The sequence below is a fragment of the Caretta caretta genome, chromosome 2 (assembly GCF_965140235.1).
Source record: "Caretta caretta isolate rCarCar2 chromosome 2, rCarCar1.hap1, whole genome shotgun sequence".
Classification (NCBI taxonomy): Eukaryota; Metazoa; Chordata; order Testudines; family Cheloniidae; genus Caretta; species Caretta caretta.
In genome coordinates, this window is record NC_134207.1 from 152,877,858 (window position 1) to 152,898,164 (window position 20,307).

General features: G+C 43.0%; 1 protein-coding gene across 3 annotated transcripts in view; it reads left to right on the top strand.

The window, feature by feature from the left end:
- Positions 1-20,307, top strand: part of GABBR2 (gamma-aminobutyric acid type B receptor subunit 2) — an 854,643-nt gene that overhangs the window by 313,794 nt on the left and 520,542 nt on the right. For all 3 annotated transcript variants that reach the window (XM_048839469.2, XM_048839471.2, XM_048839470.2), the window contains exon 3: positions 9,692-9,862. In XM_048839469.2, coding sequence (XP_048695426.1) covers positions 9,692-9,862 — 171 coding nt within the window. The remainder of the gene's footprint in view (positions 1-9,691; positions 9,863-20,307) is intronic.

Sequence of the window (20,307 nt, forward strand, 5' to 3'; positions counted from 1 at the left end):
CGTCTTTCCCCCCAAAATACTTCCCAAAACCTTGCACCCCACTTCCTGGACAAGGTTTGGTAAAAAGCCTCACCAATTTGCCTAGGTGACTACAGACCCAGACCCTTGGATCTTAAGAACAATGAACAATCCTCCCAGCACTTGCACCCCCCCTTTCCTGGGAAATGTTGGATAAAAAGCCTCACCAATTTGCATAGGTGACCACAGACCCAAACCCTTGGATCTGAGAACAATGAAAAAGCATTCAGTTTTTACAAGAAGACTTTTAATAAAAAACTAGAAGTAAATAGAAATAAAGAAATCCCCCCTGTAAAATCAGGATGGTAGATATCTTACAGGGTAATTAGATTCAAAAACATAGAGAACCCCTCTAGGCAAAACCTTAAGTTACAAAAAAGATGCACAGACAGAAATAGTTATTCTATTCAGCACAATTCTTTTCTCAGCCATTCAAAGAAATCATAATCTAACACATACCTAGCTAGATTACTTACTAAAAGTTCTAAGACTCCATTCCTGTTCTGTCTCTGGCAAGAGCAGCATACAGAGAGACCCAGACCCTTTGTTTGTCTCCCTCCTCCCAGCTTTTGAAAGTATCTTGTCTCCTCATTGGTCATTTTGGTCAGGTGCCAGCGAGGTTACCTTTAGCTTCTTAACCCTTTACAGGTGAGAGGAGCTTTCCCCTGGCCAGGAGGGATTTCAAAGGGGTTTACCCTTCCCTTTATATTTATGACAGGGGCTTACCCACATGCGGAGGAGGGGGAACCCAGAATAGCTCCTCATGTGAACACTGATATTCTGCTCTAGACAGCCTTCTTGTAGTTTAGGTTAATTTTCACTTTAGCTTAATCCACTTCCAAAATGGAATAATTGTTGCACTTTAAAGTTGCACCTAGCTATTTCTCACTGAATTCCCCAGATAGCCATGCTCTGGGTCTCCTACGTCTCAGCCCAATAACCTAACCATGAAGTTATGGGGTGTGTCAGGCACAGATATACAAAACCTCTCTCCCATGACACTATTCAGTTTTCACAAAAACATAAGAAAGGTTTTATTTTCATTCCAATGTGGAACAACAGCAAATTTCAAAATCTTGAAAGTTGCTCTTCTTTTGCTTTCACAGTTAAGGTACCTGAACTCACTTCATAGGTGAGAGGTCATTTTTACATGCTGAGACCTTCAGCTTTATTTTGTTCCATCCCTGGATTTTACCTAGTCCCATGAAAAACCTCTGAATATATTTTCTTGAAATATGGTTGAGTTTCCATAATTAATTTGACTTGTTTCAGTATAACAAGAGCACTTACAGCTGGCAGAAAGAACAGCAGTTTTATTAATCCTGGAAACACATTTATTTTATTTTCTTATATTTATCGAGTCCTATAAGTCTTTTGTCACAGTGGCACCAGTGATCTGCTGTGCATTTCTTTTTGGGCTTTTATGTGGAACCTTTTAACATCTAAATTTGCTTCTTCGGGTTCCCTTTGACATTTTCCTGGGATAGATGTTGCTGCTTTCTTATATTTCATGCTGACATACTTGTCTAATAATTTTAGCAAGGTCAGGTTCTAAAAGTAGACATTTCCAGAAGTGATTGTCTTCCACAGTTCTCTCCCTTACTGTTTCTTCTGAGAGTGTTCTGCTTGTACAATGCTTTGCCAGTCTATGAACATCTGTTCGGAAGCTTTCTGAAATTTCACCTGGTTCTTGGAAGCATTTATTACATTTTGCATGTTCATAAAAAACATTATGATCCTCAACAAAATGTACCTCAAACCTTTTTTTTCTACCTATCCATATTCCTTTTTCTGGCCATGGGAAAGGGTAATTACTGTGAGGGAATTTATTTAGTACTTCTCACTCTTGTTAACAAGCACTGATGTCAGAGGTAAAGCCCCAGGCTGAAGGGGAAGTAAATGGGGGTTAAAAAAAATACCTGTCAACTCTACAGATTTTCTTCAGACAAGGGGTTTTCAAATGGTCTGCAGGGAAAACCCCAGTCTATAGAGCAATCCCATCTGACTGGATGATGTTGCCCATTCCTTTGCCTCCTGGAGAAGTGCAGTCACTCAGAGCTGCTCCATTTGGTGAGGGACAGCTTGGTCTCCAAATATGTGGAGCAGGCATATTTTGGGAAGCCACTCCAGTGTTGAGGGTGAAGGAAAAGAAACCCCCACCCACTCTAGAGGAGTTTCACTTATTCTGGATGTTTTTACACTTTTCCTTTGTTTTCTCCTCCTGCTGGAGGCAAGATCCATACAGTTGGGACACCATATTTTCTTGTGGGCCGGCAGGAGCAGTTGCAAGAGAGAGAAGTGCTTTATTAGTGGTAACTTGGAAGTGATACAGTAAAGTGTGGGGACTGATTGTTGTCTTATGCAGAGTCTCGTGTTATGCAATCCTGAACATCCAGTGTTGGAGTTCTAAGTGAAGCAGACCTCTGTCAGACTTCTTGGCTTGAGTGATTACTAAACACCACAGAGAGCAGTCAGCACCGTATTCAGATCTAGTGTGACCCACAATATTAACTCTTCAGTGCCTTCCACACAACCATAACATTTTGTTTGCTTTTTAAAAACACTGCTGCTGTACGTAAGTAGAACAGACACTTAGATCAAAGGACCAGTTGTTTTATCCTAATTGTTCAACGTGTGGCCCGAGGCGTTATTTATTGCACACTATACAAACCCTGCTCTAAAGACAGAATTATTAATTTTCCCAACGGCTTTTCTATACTGCTCATCAGTAGAGTATCTGAGTGTTTCAAAAATTAATTTATTTTCAAAAAACCCTAATGAGGTGAGGGGATGGTTTTATCTTCATTTTGCAGGCATCGAAAGGTTACAATCAGGAGGATTTGTTAAATTTTGATGCCCAGCTGGTGACGGCTGGGACTTCTTTTATCAGAGTAATGACTTAGCATTATATAACACTTTACAGGTTCCTACAGGCAGTGTGTAGGCAGTCCCGGAGAGGCAGCACCATTGACATTAGGTGCTGCCATTGACTTCAGGTGCAGCTGTGAGTATTCAAGACTTCTGCAAATCAGACCTCAGAGTCTCAAGTCAGGCTGCCAGAAAATGAGAAACACAGTTAGTGACCACCTGTGAAATGTTTGGTTTAAGTGACTTGACTAGCATCATACAGGATCTCTGTGGTACCGACAAGGATAGAATCTGGTTCTCCAGGGCATTATTTAACTTCCTTAACCATGAGACCCTCCTTTCTCTTCCTGCAGTCCCCTGCCTCCTTCACAACACATCTTCCAACTTCTGCAACAAATGAGACATAGGTTCTGCAGACAAGACTTCTTCCCTCCACAACCCTGATTCAGGATCCAGGTTTATCCTGTGCACTGAATGGGGCAGGGTTCCTGTGGACAAAATAATATGTGATCATGTAATTAAAGACTGTATCATAATGCACAGGAAACCTCACTTCTGTCATTTTCTAACTTTTGAGGGTTTGACAAAAGATATCTCTTTGGTTCAAATAAACTCTGGAGCTTCCTGTTTAACCATACTTTGCCCCATTGCCTATGTGCTTCCTGTTTTGTTGAAGGATATGACTCTTATGGTGTGTTCAAGTTAATGCTGCATTTTAATGTAAGCATTTTAAGTTCCTTAGTTTTGACTTCAGGATCGTTAGGATTAAGTTCCTTTTTTTTTTTTTTAATTCTTTTTTCTAAAGGTTAGTGTCATACTGCTAGTTTTTGCTCCCATCCCACCCTCATGCCAGTGCACATTTTTCTTTTCTACTCTTCCTTGTTGCTACATTCTTTCATCTTATTGTATCTAGGGTTGAAATTTTTCCATCAAAACTGTTTTTTGACAGAAAATTGGGTTTTAAACAATTTTTTGATAGAAATGTATGCTTTCTTCTGAACACTTCAATCTTTTGATCAAAATTTGAGGCCAAAAAATCCACCAACTCTAACTGCATCCACATGTATATCCATCCCAACTGTAGTCTCAATCTGTCATGTTCTCATACTCTCTCACTTTGTTACGATTGATTTTACTTCCCTGGTTTCTCTCAGTGGGTAAAATTCTGCTGTTGCTTACACAATGTAAGTCCCTAGTGACACCACTGCCTTCAGTGGAATAACATTGGATTAACACTATTTATTCACAGAAGGTTCACAAATTGTAACTTTGTATTTCTTCCACACTGGAGTGCTCCAGATCCTTCAGAATCCATTCTGCTTCACCCTTTCTTTTTTTATTTAATTTTTTTACTTCACATGATGTTTCTTGACTTGTTGGATCCTGTCTGTTCTTCTTCCTCTTTGAATTCAGTCTGGAACTTCTGTTTGTTACTCACTTCCAGTTCCTGGAGCAAGATGAAACTCTTAAAACTTGCCTCAGTTTTACCCCCTTATTATTAGCAATGAGGCACAACTGTTCAGCTGCTCACTGGAACCAGGTCCTCGCATAGCTTCCAAACAAAGGAAGTTGCATTAGTGAAAAGCTGTTGCAATGTCTAACTCCCAGGTGCTCTGCTGCCAAGTGAAACTGACAGACCCAAATTAGGCACTCAAGCTTCCCAGGCATCCTATGGAGAGAGGTAGGCAAAAATGGATTCTCAGAAGCCAGCAAGCTAAGTGGGGAGCTGCCTAAACTAAGAAGAGTGAAATGCTGAGGAAAAGAGTGAGACTCAGGGCCCAGCGCCACAAAGGGACTTAGGTATCTAACCTGATTGGGCCATAGGCACTTGACTGACAGACCAGAAAAAGGCACCGATCTTCACACAGGATTCTTAGCCATAAGCCCTCTCCTGGTGTTAGGCCCTTAAGCCAGGCCAGTCCTTTCTTGTGATAAATCAGAGAGGGATCCGCACTCCCCATGATAGCCAATAGCCAAATGGTTAGGCAGTCACCTGGGAGGTGGGAAACCTGTTCTCACCTCCCTGCTCTGCTGAGGTTGGGGCGTGGACTTGAACACAGTCTCCCACAGCCCAGGTGAGCAGCAACCACTTGGGTTCTCAACCAGGAGGGGTGAGGTCTAAAATCCATACCAAATGTTTCCCAAAATTTTACTGAATAGTATCAACTCCGGTGGCAGAGATCAGGCTCCTGTGGGACACAGGCTGCACAGTAGAACAGGCCTGGCAGCGACAGTGCCTTTCCCCGGGCCACCACCGCCCCCTCCTCTATGGCACCCCCAGAGCCAGCTCCTTGGCATGCCACCACAAGGCACGCCCAGAACCAGATCTGACTCATCGGCATCCCCACTTTCCTACAGGCAGTGTGCAAGCAGCCCCTCAGAGGCAGCATCACCCCTACCAGCCAGCAGCAGTAGTAGGTTGAGTGCCTCCTCTGCTCCTGTTCTCAATGGGCAGGGAGAGGAGACCCATCAGCACCACACCACACTGCCTCTGAGGCTGCAACACAGCACCACTATCAGCCGGGGGGCAAAATCCTAACTGATGCAAGAAACATGACAGGTCCAAGCTTCTTTGTACCCTACTCCTTCTAGGCAAGCACATCTCACTGACTATGAAACCTGCCTCAGCTCCTCTCCTCATTTGTGTTGCTGTAAAATCTCAACAACTTTTATTTCTGAAACAACCACCATATTATTTTCTTTGATCCAAAGTTAGTTTTTTATATTGCATTAATTTCCAAATTAAGTCTTTTCCAGTCACCAGGCTTTGTACAGCATAGCTGTCAGCTGCCTTTTCGTACTGGACTGTTTACTTGAAGAGCTTTTCTCTCTCAACTTGATGTAGAGGTCTTCGTTTACAGCTATAGCACTCTTTTGTACAGTACGTTAAAGAGTTCAACTTTACTCGGCAAACCAGAGAAGCTGGACACTTCTTTTCACAGGCTTTCCTCTGAATTAATTACTTGCAGACACGTGGCAGAATATAAAATTTTATGAATTAACAAGTAAGCCAATCAATGCCATGAAAGAAAATCAAGGCTACGTGATCATAAAATGTACTTTGCTCATAAATTCTGGTAAGTGAAGCTTTGCTTTAATTAGAATATTGTGCAGTGCAGTGTTAAATGGATAGTAGTGTAGGGCTTGAAAAATCCAATCAGCTGCTGGCCAGTGAGCAGCAGGAAACTTTCCTTGGTGAGCCATGGAGGGTAAACCAACCACTTCTGCAAACATTAACCTTGGGTTTTTTTTTTTTTAAATAGTTTGTAGCCCTTCTGTTTGTGAAAAAAATCTCCCAAATATGACCAAATTCAAACCAATGCACCATTATTTTCCTGAGTTTAGGATCAGGCTCCTATCTCTTCCAAGCTACATCCAACCTTTGTCAACATGCAGGAGTATTTAGATCTGATGTTTTGGTTTAGACCCATCTCTTTTTTGAATATCAATATAATGTTTCTTGAATGAATTTAAAGAATGCATGGTCAAAAAAATGCAAATATACTTTATAGTGCGCTTGGATACATTTATATACTGCACCTGTGCTCTATCACTCTTCTGCTGAGCCTGAAAGATCAGTTTTATTATGCTCTCATTAGACAACTTCCGTTGCTTTTTTCAGCATCAACCAAAAATCCTTCTGGCATAAGAACAGTGAATTTTGTATGGATTCTTCTGCAAATAAATCACTGTGAGCCATATGTTCCCCTCTGTTATATGATATGGAGAGCACCAATTTTTATCAAATTGTTACAATAAAGAGATTCAAAAGCCATGCATGGGTGGCAGCAGCCTGAGAGGCATATTCTTGGCAGAAGATTTGGAGTATTAAACTTGTCGCAGAACATAACCACAAGTATCCCATGGATGTCAGAAATGGGGGCATTTTCAGGAAGTAGGTGGGAAGGCCTGGGGCAAACACAGGTACCACATAGGCTACCTCCTAAGCAGCTGCATATGGATTGTCTGAAAGATATTCACGAAACTGCTGCCTTTCAGCACCAGTAGTTTTGTACATCCGACAATTCAGCAGGGTTCTTTTGACTTTCTCAGTTCTGCTGTTTCCAGATGCATGGAGGTAGAAACTGGCATCCTTAAATGTGTACCTGAGTGCGCTGCCCCCACAACAGTGGCAATGTGCAGTAAGTGGCTCGGGATTGGTTTGAGGGTAGATAGAGACATCAAGGGGACAGAGGAAAAACCCCTTAAGTGAGGAAGGAAAAGAAGAAAGAGAAAGTTGGAATATTAGGTTGAAAGTTGAGCAGAAGAAAAGCAGATAGAATGTAACTTGTGGGAGAGACAGAAAGGACGTTAGGGGCACTAAGGAGTCCCAGGGAAGGAGGAGAGTAATTAGAATCCAGGGAAATGGTGATGCAGGAGGAGGATTGGGGAGGTACAGGGAAAGGTAGAGGAGGACTGAGAAAAAGAAATGAGGGCATCATAGGTATTGATGCATAAGGCACCCAATTGGATGTCCACAAATGTAGCACACAAATATGAATGGTTGGGAGGCAAGGGGCATTTAGACAACCCTGCAGAGGGTAAAGGAAGTCTCTGTATGAGGAATAACCCGAACCTTTTATAGGTGCAAGACGAAGCTGAGAGGCCTTCTTAATCTAGGATGCCTCTTCAGTTCTTAAGATGGGTATATAATGTGTCACTCTTGAAGTAAAATACAGTCAGGAAGGTCACCTTTCATTTCTTTCCTTTTTCTCCTCCTCCTCTTTTTTTTACCCCTGTCATCCCTGATGAGAGTTGGTGGATCAATGGGCTGCTTCAGCGCTCAGATGGTAAGGAGCTGGCCTGTACAGGTCTGAAGTAATTGGAAGGCTTCTTTGAACTTGTCTCCTCTCACTTCTGACATGCTGATATGTGGACATTTTTTTTAAAATTTCCCACTGTTTTGAACAGAAGTTTAACTGCATTTAGAGTACACTTCTAAAGTTTGCAGATGATACCAACCTGGGAGGGGTTGCAAGTGCTTTGGAGGATAAAATTAAAATTCAAAATGATCTGGCCAAGCTGCAGAAATTATCTGAAGAAAATAGGATGAAATTCAATAAAGACAAATGCAAAGTACTCCACTTAGGAAGGAACAATCAGTTGCACACGTACAAAATGGGAAATGACTGCCTAGGAAGGAGTACTGCGGAAAGGGATCTGGGGGCCATAGCGGACCTCAAGCTAAATATGAGTCAACAGTGTAACACTGTTCCAAAAAAAGCAAACATCATTCTGGGATGTATTAGCAGAAGTGCTGTAAGCAAGACATGAGAAGTAATTCTTCCGCTATACTCCACTCCAATTAGGCCTCAACTGGAGTGTTGTGTCCAGTTCTGGGTAACACATTTCAGGAAGGATGTGGACAAATTGGAGAGAGTCCAGAGAACAGCAACAAAAATGATTAAAGGTCTAGAAAACATGGTCTCTGAGGGAAGATTGAAAAAATTGGGCTTGTTTAGTCTGGAGAAGAGAAGACTGAGAGGGGACATGACAACGGTTTTCAAGTACATAAAGGGTTGTTACAAGGAGGAGGGAGAAAAATTGTTCTCCTTAATCTCTGAGGGATAGAACAAGAAGCAATAGGCTTAAATTGCAGCAAGGGTGGTTTAGGCTGAACATTAGGAAAAATTTCCTAACTGTCAGGGTGGTTAAGCACTGGAATAAATTGCCTAGGAAGGTTGTGGAGTCTCCATCATTGCAGATTTTTAAGAAGAGGTTAGACAAACACCTGTCAGGGATGGTTTAGATATTATTTAGTCCTGCCATGAGATCAGGGGACTGGACTAGAAGACTCTCGAGGTCCCTTCCAGTCCTACAGTATTATGATTGGTGTTGACAACGTTGGAAATGTAGACTCCAAAACTGCCATTTTCAGCACTGTCAGTTAGAATTGCTCTGAGCCAGTGCCTTAGTTTTCAGAGCACTTTAAAAAACATTTACTCATTACTGCTCAAAAACCCCACTGAAATGTGAGTCTGTATCAGCTCCAATTTACAGAGGAGAAACTTAGTCAGAGAGGTAGTCATCGTTTCCAGACATGTGTACTGGGTGTTAGTCATCTAACTCCACATTTAGGCACCCAAGAGGCCTAATTTTAAAAGTTGTGCAAGAGTCAGGGACAATCTGTCCCTGTCCTAATACAACAGTCCAGAGAGAACCATTGTCTAACTAACACACTTGGAGAATCAGAGCCAGGGACTTCTGAGTGCTTATCTTGGCTGCCTTTTGATTTCCTCCATGGCTTTAGACACCTGAATTCACATAGAGACAAGTAAATGGCTTTATTTTTAAATGTTCTGCACACCCACATCTTCCACTGAAGCCACAGGTGTCCAGGATTGGCAGTGGACTCTGGACCCTTTCTTGTGGAGGGAAGTTGGAGGGATTTCCACAGGGGATTCTTCAGAGATTTTCTCCCCAAAAGCTTCTTGCCCCTGGTTTTTAATATGGGTGGGGTTAATCTGACCCAGGGAATTTTGTAGTGCTACCCTCTCAAAACTTTAATGAATCATGTACTTAAATTTGTAGCAGATGGGCTATAATGTTGTGAAGTTTAATAGGATATATGGTGTTGTTGTTTAAAAGGTAGATAAGGTTGAAAAGGTTTATTTCTGAAAAGTAAAAGACTGTAGCAAGATTTCAAATAGGTTTGTTATTTCTTTAACGTAAGATAGTCAAAAACTCTCCAAATGTCCATAATTCATCACCTCATGTACTTTACCTTGCATTGAGTAGGGTAAGCTTCTTATGGGGCCAGCAATTTGATTTCACTCATTGAGATTTCCATTTCTTTGTTTTTCAGCTTTCATTTGCAGCAACAACCCCAGAGCTGGCTGATAAGAAAAAATATCCTTATTTCTTCCGGACAGTACCATCTGATAATGCAGTGAATCCTGCAATTTTGAAGTTACTCAAATATTATCAATGGAAGAGGGTGGGAACTCTAACCCAGGATGTACAAAGATTCTCTGAGGTAAGAGCTGCTTAACTATTAGTATAAGAAGGTGGTTTCTAATGTTTAATGCTAAGGGACCTACTTCCATCATTAATGGGAAAAAATGCATCCATTGTTTAAATCTCATTGGTCTTTATTGCCAGATGGCATTTACTGCACTTAAAGCCTGCTTCTGTTAGGGATTTTGTATTTGTATAACTATGCTGATACAGAGTAGATGTGATGCACTGTGGTAAAGTGAGGCTCAGACCGGTTCAAGTTATTCTACTTTGCACAGGTGCAGCATATCTCTGCTGCGGATTTGTACTCTGTTGTAACAACACTCTTGCAAAAAAAAAAACAAAAAAAAAAACTTTATGTAGACAAGTCATCAACCTTAACTAATCTTTTCAATGTGGATCCCACAGCTCCTGCAGAACCCACTGCCATAATAGTGGGATTAAAGAATAGTCCTGCACGGGGCTCTACCCAACGTCTAGTGTTCTACCTTTCAAGATTTTAGGCTATTTCTTCACTGCAAGAAAGGTGTATTTGTACTTCAAGGTAAAATCACCCGGGGTTTACCTCTTAACTAGCTACATGAGGTAAAGACTACCTAGAATTTTACATCAATATAGCTCTCTTGTACTACAAACTACACCTTTTTGCAATAAAAAATGCCTTAGAGTTCTAATTACATCCTCCTTTGCATCTTTTGATTTGTAAAATATATATACTTTTGAAGGAATTTTATCATTATGTAAGCGGGGGAATAGTCCCGCTATTGTGGGGAACTTTCCTGGCTTCTGCACTACCCCGGTGAAGTGGGCTAGCGAAAGGATCTGAGTCCTCGCTCCCACTTCCTTTACCCAGTGGTCTCCCTGCCCTTGAGGACTCCCCTTCCACTCTCCTGTCTGGCAGAGTCCTCGTAACTCCAACAAGGCTGGGCCCAGGATTCCTGGGGGGCTCGACCCCCAACCCTGCTGTGGTCACCTAGGACAGGGGCTAGGGTGTCCCCACTCTGGGGTACTCTCTCTGCACTGGGCACTTCTCTGACCCACTGACCATTACATACAAGTTAAAGCAAATGCAAGTTATTTAATCAACAATTAATTTTAAAAAGAATAAGGAAAAATGGGAAAGGTTAAAGGAAACACATCCACCCCACTCTGTGGCAGGGAACATCACAAACAGCGTCTCTGGAATGCCAGGGCAGTTCACAGTCTGTTCCTTGTAAGCCCCAGGCCGCCTTCTCAGGCCCTGGCTTTGCTGCAGGGATGCTGTGGGTGGACACTTGCTCTGGTGGTGGCCACACACTCTCAGGCTCTAAATGGTAGGACCCTTCTTCCCAGTGTCGCCCCCGCCCTGTCGGGGTTACGATCCAAGCCTGGCCTGCAGAGCCTCTTGGCTGAGGCGTCTCCCTGTGCTGGGCCCGCTAGCCAGGGTCCCCCTCACTCTCCCCAGCTGCTCACCACACCCAGCTCCGGACTGCTCCAGCCCCAGCTGCACCACTCTGTCTCAGCACTGCTGCTGCTGCTGCTGCTCTGCCTCCAGCTCCCTGGGCTGCTTCTTTGGCCCCTCTGGCTCTGGTTGCTACAGCTCTGCTCCCAGGACAGCTCTGCTCTGCAGGCTGCTTCTGTGACTCTGCTCCCAGCACTGACCTGCTTCCTGGGCTGCTTTTCTGGCCCCTCTGGCTCTGGTTGCTGCTGCAGCTCTCCTCCCAGGGCAAGTCTGCTCTCTCTGAGCTGTGCCTCTGGCTTTGGGGCTGCAGCTCTGCTCCCAGGACAGGGTCTGCTCTCTCTGGATCTGGCCCAGCTCTGCTCCCCAACTTAGCTCGAGCCCCTGCTTTCTCCTTAGCTTTTCTCCTCTGTCTGACCCAGGCAAATCCAGCTCACACGGGGGACGGGACCTCCCTGGCCTCCTGACTCCCTGATTAGCCTGCCCGCCCTGTCATTCAGGCTGACGTGGAGCATTGGCCTCTCCCCATTGTTCCTGGGGGCTGTCAGTCTCAGGGGGCTGATTCCCCATAGACCCTTCCCCCTTTTTAGCACTGGGAGCTAGCAACTAAAACACCCCCACTGAATGTTAGTAAGGAGGCAACAGTCCCCTTACATATGTTTGGTTATTGGTTTAGCTAGTACACAGGCCAAATCTAGGCTCAGCCTGTTCCTACATTTAAGCCTCTAGCATCAGTTTGCGCACTTGCAAATCTAGTGTCCAAACCTGCTTTTGTGCTAAGTGTATGCTTGAGAAGCTGTGGTCTAGGGGAATGAGGAGATAGAACTAGTTGCACCCTCTTATTTTCACTCCCCTTATTTATACTTCACTTCTTATGATCCTGGAGTGAGTTAACCCTCTGCCCTGTCTTTCTCTCTCTCTGCTCTTGTCATCATTATGAAAAAAAGTGCTAGCTAACACATGTTAAAATCCTAGTGTAGGCAAGGAAAATGTTGGTTTTAACACATTATCTGGTTCAGATAAACTGTCACCCTCCACATCTGCCTTTTCTATGCTAGGATTTTAATATGTATTAGGTAGCACATGACAAAACCACCCTTTTTTCCTAGTGTACACATGCTGTTTCTCCCTTTTCCTCTGCTGAGATCATATGCAAAAGGAATGTTATACATAACTGAATTAAATAAATGTTCATTCTTCTTGAGAGTTAAGTGTCACCCTTCTGTGTGCAGATGGCCAATTTAATTGCCAAACACTATATTAAACTTGAGGTAGTGAAAGATCCTGTCAACACCTCACTTGCATCCAAGTGGCTTATGTATAACACACTGAGCCATGATTCCTTGGGACCATTAAAACTTAACCCTTTTCTCTTACAGTTTAACATGGAGCTTCCCCCTTTTGTTCCAATTTCATGCAAATAATAAAATTATAGTATATAGAAAAACCCAGAAATGTCTATTATGTCCATTTGGAACATCTTTCCTCTGGAGGCACACCAAGTAATTCTGATGCTTCTTGTGTAATTCCAGTTTATTTAAATAAACCGCTGGATTTTTTTTAAAGTGAAAAGAATATTTAGTCAAAGTATATCTTAAACTTACAATCTCTGTGTAAAACTCTGATACACACAAGGTTGTAAATCTGTTTCTTCTCAGGAATGTCCATGAAAATGCCAGATGACAGGAAATGACAGCTATATTATCTCAGTGTGGGCAGCCACGAGTATTGGAGAAGTGGTGAAGAAATAAGATTAGGAGTGCATCTGAATATGGTTTTGAAGTAGGCTACTAGATACCAGTGTATATATCACACATCAATCCCCCCACGACTCTAATTGGTTTTGCTGGACTTTCCTGCATTTCCTCCAATTAACCTATATATACACCTTTGTGGCTTTAGAATACTTAGAACTGAAAGCTGAGTACTAAGAGTACTCTAAGATGAGCACTTAGAACTGAGGCAGGTTTGGGGCCCTAGGCTGCTGGGCTTCTTCTCACCTCTGTCTACTTTAAGGAAGGTGGGGGCCCCCCTAATTTTCATAGTAGACAGGGCCCCAAAATTCTTTAATCCAACCAGGTCACAGAGGCCAAGAGACTCTGGGATAAGAGGGGAAGTACAGAGAGAAAATGCTACTTCTCCTTTCCAGCAGTTAGAGGGGTCTAGAGAGCTTCAAATTTATCAGACACCAATTGACACAAAGCTCATATACTTGATAGAGGCCCCAAACAGCATCCAGGACTGCATCCTGATAGGAGTCCTCACCCCTTCTCCAGCAGGAGGGCAGAAGTATGAGTAGAAAGATAGGCAGAATGTAGTGGAGGAGAGGCAGAGAACAGTGTAGAAAGGGGTGGAGGGAGAAAGAAAGAAAATAATTAAGAAACACCGAAGGTGACTATCGATCATCAACCATTATCATAACATCTTTTACATTTTTTTAACTCCTCAGTTCCATATATCTCCTGTCTGTTTTTCTCGCTTGTATTTCTCACTCCCATTTTCTGTTCCCTTCTCTTTTCCATTCATTCTTCCTCCAAAACCTTTCAAATCCCCTTTTTCTATGTGTGTTAATAGTTCCAATTCTCCAGAAAAGCACTTTGTAAGGCTGGTTGAACTTTTTTGCAAAAATATTAATAATAATCATTTTTGTTTATTCGTTTCAATAAAAAAATTCAAAATGAAAGTTTTGGAAAAAAGCTTCACTTTCTGTTAGTTTTTATTCACCTCCCCAAATAAAAGTAAGAGAAAGTCAGAAAAAAAAATTCACACCAGAAAAGTATCCAAAAAAAGAGGATTTTTTAAAAGTTAAAAATGAAAGTAAAACTCTCTCTTACTTTTTTTACTTTTTGCCTTTTTTCTTGAAACAAAAACTGTTCATTTTATTGGGAAAATTTTCACCAAAAAATTGCCAGACCTTTAATTCAGTTTTCCACTATCTCCCCAAACAAGACCCATACTTGCTTTCCCCCACCTATTGCATCGCCTCTCCCAAAGACACACTTCCAAAGGTAGCATTGAAAAGGGGCGGGGAGAAGGCCCTGTGCTGCCTTTTGTTTCTTTTTTATGTGTATGTTGTAGTAGGAAGAGAGCCTGAAATATAAGCCCTTGTAGTAGAGGCCTGGTATGAGGCCTGAGCTAAAGTAGTGGGCAAGCCTTGCTAATATAAAGCAAAGTTAGCAAGAGTCAGGCTGTGAGCAAACATTAGGCTCTGCCTGCTTGCAAGTTCACAGAACCTGGCTCAAGAGCAGGTCTGATATTGCAGAAACACACATTCCTAAAAAGGGCTAGACACAGAGCACTCAAGCAAACACATTTCAGAAGAGTGGTACCAGAACATCCCCATATCAAGGACGGTACAAAAACATTTCCCCAAAATAACAGAAACACACTGACCCCTCCTAAAAGATAAGGTCAGGATGACAGTACGTAATAGAGATGTTTTGATCAAACCAACATGTACAAGGTGATGGGTGATAACTAGCCATGTCAGGGGGCAGTAACTAACTATGTCAGAAGGGCAGTATGTAACTTGTTTGTATCAGGGTATAAAGAGTTATTTCAAAAGGAAGTATCTTTGGCCAGCTGTGGGGGAAATGACAAATTCCGCCATTCACTGAGCTGCATCCATTGTCATGGGCATACATGTCTTAGTATCCTTGTAGAGTCTGGCAGGTGCTATTAGCATGCTTTGTCAATGATAAACCTGGCCTGGTGCCTTTGTACCTTAATGGATCTTATGGTTGTTGGGTGGGTTGCTCGAGGTCTGCTGTGCCAGCTGTCTGCGCAGAGCTGGGGCAGCACCCAGGGAGAACACACACACACACAGCCGAACATCTAATAACACTGGTGACCCCCGACTACTGATCTGGTAAGTAAGTGAGCTGTCCTATGTAGGAATCACAATCTAACATGACAGAAAACCACAAGCTAAGGAATCTCCTTACCCCCGCTCTGCAAATCCCCACAGAGTGTAATACAGTATGGACTTGCTGGGTTGCTAGCAAAAAAGGTCCATATGAATTTTAAAAATATAGTGGGAAAGGAACATGGAATGCAATCTATAAGGCTAGGGCAAAAACTGTAGCCTTAAAATGTAGAATATTGCAAACTATAACCATGGCTATTAAATGGTTAAAACAACACACCACAAAATTGGCGGGGCAAGTAACGAAAACTCATTCTTCAGGCCTTCTTAGACAAACACTTTTTTTTTGCTTTGTGGGGTCATCTTAAACTCCTCACCTCAGAAAGCCTTCTACTCTCTCTCTCTTCCCCTTCCTGAACCCCATCTCCCCCAAAACTTTACTCTCTCATGACTCTCCCTTTATCAGAAACTGTCCAGTTTCAATTTTGTCTCACTTTCCTTTCCTCTCTCCATGCTGTCACCTCATTCTCTTCCTCTCCCACACAAATCCTTACTCTTCCTTTTCTCCAAAAGTATCCCATCCTTTGCTTTTTCCTCTGCCACAAAAAGCATCATTCTCCCTCCTCTCTGAAAGCCTCTCTCCCATCCCTTTTCCCTAAAAAAAGCATATCACTCGTTCATCCCTTTCACACCTTTCCCCCCACCTTTCACATTTTTGCTTCTCTGTCCCCTCAACTCATCACTAACAATGAATTGCATGTTTCATCCGAATCTTTTTTGGTGAAAAAGCAGACTCGGCAACCCCAAAATGTTTTGTGTCAGTGTCACCCAATCATTTCAAGAATTTCAGTTTAATCAAAATGTTAATTTTGAAAAAAAAATTCTGAAAAATTTTAAATGTTTTGTTTTTACATTCTGTAAATTAAATATTTTGATTTTTTTGGTTTCAAATTACTTTTAGTTTCTTTTAGATTTTCTTTAATTTTATTTTTAAATAAAAATGTTTTAAAATGGTCAAAATCTAAACATTTCATTTCAATTGTGTTGGAACAAAATGTTTCATTTGACCCCAAACAAATATTTTTCACCTTTTTAAAACTATCATGAACCGAAAAATCTGTTATTCTCCCAGCTTTACTCACCACATATGCCTCTGGTTCCATTTTGTTCCTGCAGTTCTCTAGTCTCTGCCCTCCCCTTTTGTCCTCTGTCCTTTCCTATGACTGCCCAACACACTCTCACTAAACTTTGTGTCCTCTGGATCCCTTCCAAGAACTGCAGTCCCACCATACATGCCACAAGAGACAGTTTCTTACATGCAGAAGGCTTTAGGCCTCCAGATAACTCTAGTCTCTGCCAGAAGAATTTCTCAGTCTTCAGTCTCCCCTCCGAAGAACCTCAGCCTTCCCAAGATATTCCCCCTTCAGCCTCAGTCCTCTCACCAAATCGTCTGTTCCACACAGAAACTTCCTGTAATCCATAGTCCCCTCCACAGACATCCCCCAGGTGGCAGTCCCTATCCATGACAGTCATTGCAAGGCCTCAGCCCCTCCATAGAACCAGTTCCCAATAAGAATTCCATGCCCTGCACATGCCTCCCAAAAGCCACAGTTTCTCCATATAGCCCCTACAAACCCTTGTAGCTTAAGCAGGGAGTGGAGAAACCAGTCTGTTTTTTCTTCACTCTCTCCTGCCAGTGCCTTTAGAGTGATGTATCTGGCATTTCTCCTCATTTTACCTGCAAAGATTGTAGGGCACTAGTTTTATGTGCTCATGATGAGATACTCTTCTTTGCAAGTGAAAAGCTGCATTCTCCCGCCAGCTTCAGTTTCTAACTGGATTTGAGGTGTAGAGTGCATTGCAGTAGTCTAGTCGTGAAGAGACCGAGACATGGAATATAATAAGAATATTCACATCCAAAAGAAAGAAGATTGTGGTGAGACCATTCTAGAGGCCTCTGATCTCAATATTGGCAGTCTGTGTGTGGACTTGGCTTTGGCACAGAGGATAAAATGTTCAAAATCACCAAAGTGCCAGAATTTTTAAAGGTATTTTGGCACCTAAAGATGCACATTGGCCCATAGGGCTAGATTCACAAAGGCACTTAGGCACTGCAGGTTTCATAATCAGTGGAGCTGGAGTCAGTGGGCCCATGATTCCTGGAGGGACTGTTATTCTAGTGACAACAATAGAATTAATGGAGGGTTGGCAACCCTAGTAGGCAATCTCTCGTTAGACAGATGCTAAGACATGCAGAATGCGGCAAAAGATTCAAGAGAAAGGATGAAAGCCCTTGGGGGCACAAAACCCTCAGAAGTACATGCAGTGTACATGTAGACAACAGCAAAGCAGAGCAGGTGGCCAGGTTCCATACTCAGAGTAAGATTCCTTTACCGTGGGAGACAGCATGACCAGGTGTGATGGGGTATATAAACCCCGCACTAGCATGAAGAGGGTTAAGAAGCTGCTTTAGGCTGAAATGGCCCTGACCTGCCACACCTGCCAATCATGCCAGGACTGGAAGAGGAGTTAAAAAGAGGGAACTCCACTCAGCTGTGGGGCAACCTTGGGAAGGGAACAGATTGAGTTTCTCCAGCCCCGAAGAGAGGACATCTGGTCTCAAGAGCCCCTGCCCTCACAGAAGGAGGGTGCAGAACTCCCGAGTTGAATAGGAAAAAGGATTGAGACTTCCACTGGAGCCCCAGTGGATTCTGAAGCAGGCATGGATTATCCCAAGGCCCTTCTGAAGTAAGAGAGGCCCATATTTTAGAGGGAGCTGCTTACAGATTTTTCCTTACCTTTTTTTGTTTAACCCTGTTTGCTGACTGCGAGCGGTTTTGTGGTTTGACCTGGGATCCTGAGAGGGGACCAGACAGTCGAGAGGCCTTGGCAGGAGCGTTGAGAGCCAGCCCACTAGAACAACACACAGCAATATCTGCTGAATTAAGGAATAATTGGACTCATCTGCACACACTTCCCACATAGCTTATAAGGGGCGATGTGACTTGAACAGATTTGTGACAGCAGGTAAAGGAGAAATGCTCATAACTAGGACAGCAGTGCAAGGAACATGGCAAATGGAACCATTTTAGTAGTGTGTGTGAGAGCAGAGGAAAATCTCAAAGATTTAGTCAGAGTTGTACAAGAGGGGATGGCACATCAGACAGCAGCAATGATATCATGACTCTCTCTTTGAGTCTGAAAGTATAGGTTCATGCTGTCAGAAAAGCAACAAGGGACAATTACAACCTCCGTGCATGCCACAATATTAATGTATGATGTATGATTTCAGCTGGCTAGTAAGGTCTTCTGCTGTGAGATTTTTTTCAGGGTGATTTGGATTCAAACATGCCCATTGCAAAGAGCAGGCACCATCTAATAATGTACTATGGGAGCATAATGCAGTCCATAGGAAAATGTAACCTCATAGTAATTAACCCAAAAAATAACAGATGGTTCCAACTGAAGTTTGTGATGGTGGATAGTAAGGACTGCAGACCCTTCTTGGGGAATACCGTCATAAAAGCCAGAGATCTGATCATGATGCAGCATCAAAACTTTATAGCTGTAGTTGAAGAAGAAGAAGGGGACAATGGAAAGAATTTTAAAAACATATGGGGATGTTTTCAAAGGCAGCGGGTACCTAAAAGGAAAGCAGCAACTGGTAGTAGATTCCACAGTGGGACCTGTGTGCTTATCATGAAGGAAAATTGCAGTGGCACTGTGTAAATCTAGTATGCAAGGAACTGGAACATCTGCAGAGCAGGAGTATCCTAGCTAGGCTTGGCTTTGGAGGATTTGACTTTAATTGATGAAGGTTGGGAAAAGTGATTTCACCTGACATGCTGAAATTGATGGGGGAAAAAATCAATAATTGGCGTAAGTGCAGCCTCTCCCCTTCCACAACCTTGCACCTGCTGGGGCTGGGTTTCATTGTCATGGACCTGCTCTCTCACTCACCAGCTGGGAGTGCCAGAGGTCTCTGCCCCACGAGAACTTTCTCACTCATTCCTGTGACAGTGGAGAACTGCAGAGGGCTCCCTGCACAGCCACAGGGCAGCTGACACCTGATCCCTGCAGATGCAAGGTGCAGGAGGGAGGGCTGGTGGGGCAAAAACCCTCAGCCAGGACTGCAAGAAGGAGGAGGAGGAGCTCCCCAGCAGGAGCCATTAAGCAGCAAGATGGCCTGCCCCCACTATTGGGAGCTCGTCCAGGCTGCTGATACTCTGCAGAAACGTAAATAAAAACAGATAAAAATTTAGGAAAAAAAATAATTAAAAACCAAAATTGATTTTTCCACTGAAATTTTAAAAAATATTGAATTCTGCCAAGTGTAGTTGTAGCACATGCAGAGGCCTGTACAGTCTGGGTAAGCAGCATGGTGGTGGTAGAGAAGCCATCAGACAAATTACACATCTGCATAGATCCAAAGCCACTGATCTGGACATTGTAAAGATGCCACTGTCTACAGCCCACCATTGATGGCATATTGCCAGAACTTTCCAAAGCCAGAATCCTTGCAGTCTGGTGTGAGGAGCGAGTTTTGGTGCATAAACCTAGATTAAGAGTCCAGCAGGCTGATAACCTTTGCAACTCCATTTAGTCATTATAGATGGCTGCACATGCTGTTGGGCATAAGCCAAGCAACCGAGTCGTTCCAGAGAAGCCTCACATAAAGCACTGGAAGGACTGCCTGGGGGGTGGGGGAAGAGAGAAGGGAATAATTGCAGATAGCATCCTCATTATAGGTGAAGGCAGCAATGAGAGAAAGGTGGACGAGACCATGACAGAAAATGACAAGCTTTTCTACAGCAATGCAGGGACAAGAACTCAATCCAAAATTTTTTGACTCAAACAGATTGAGGTGACTTACATTGACCATCTGCTCACAGCAGAGAGATTGAAAGCAGATCCCACCAAGATCAAAGCAGTCAGAGACATGCCAGATCCAGTGGATGCTTCATAGGAATGATACATTTTATGTCCAAGTTCTACCTACACCTTGCTTCAGTAGCAGAACCCCTATGTCATGTCACAAGGCCAGATGTTGAGTGGGACTGGACAGATCCCAGACAGGAAGCATTTGATCTGCTGAAATAAATTATAATGGGTGCCCCAGTCTCAAAGTACTACCAGACAGCCACAGACATTGCGTCACAGA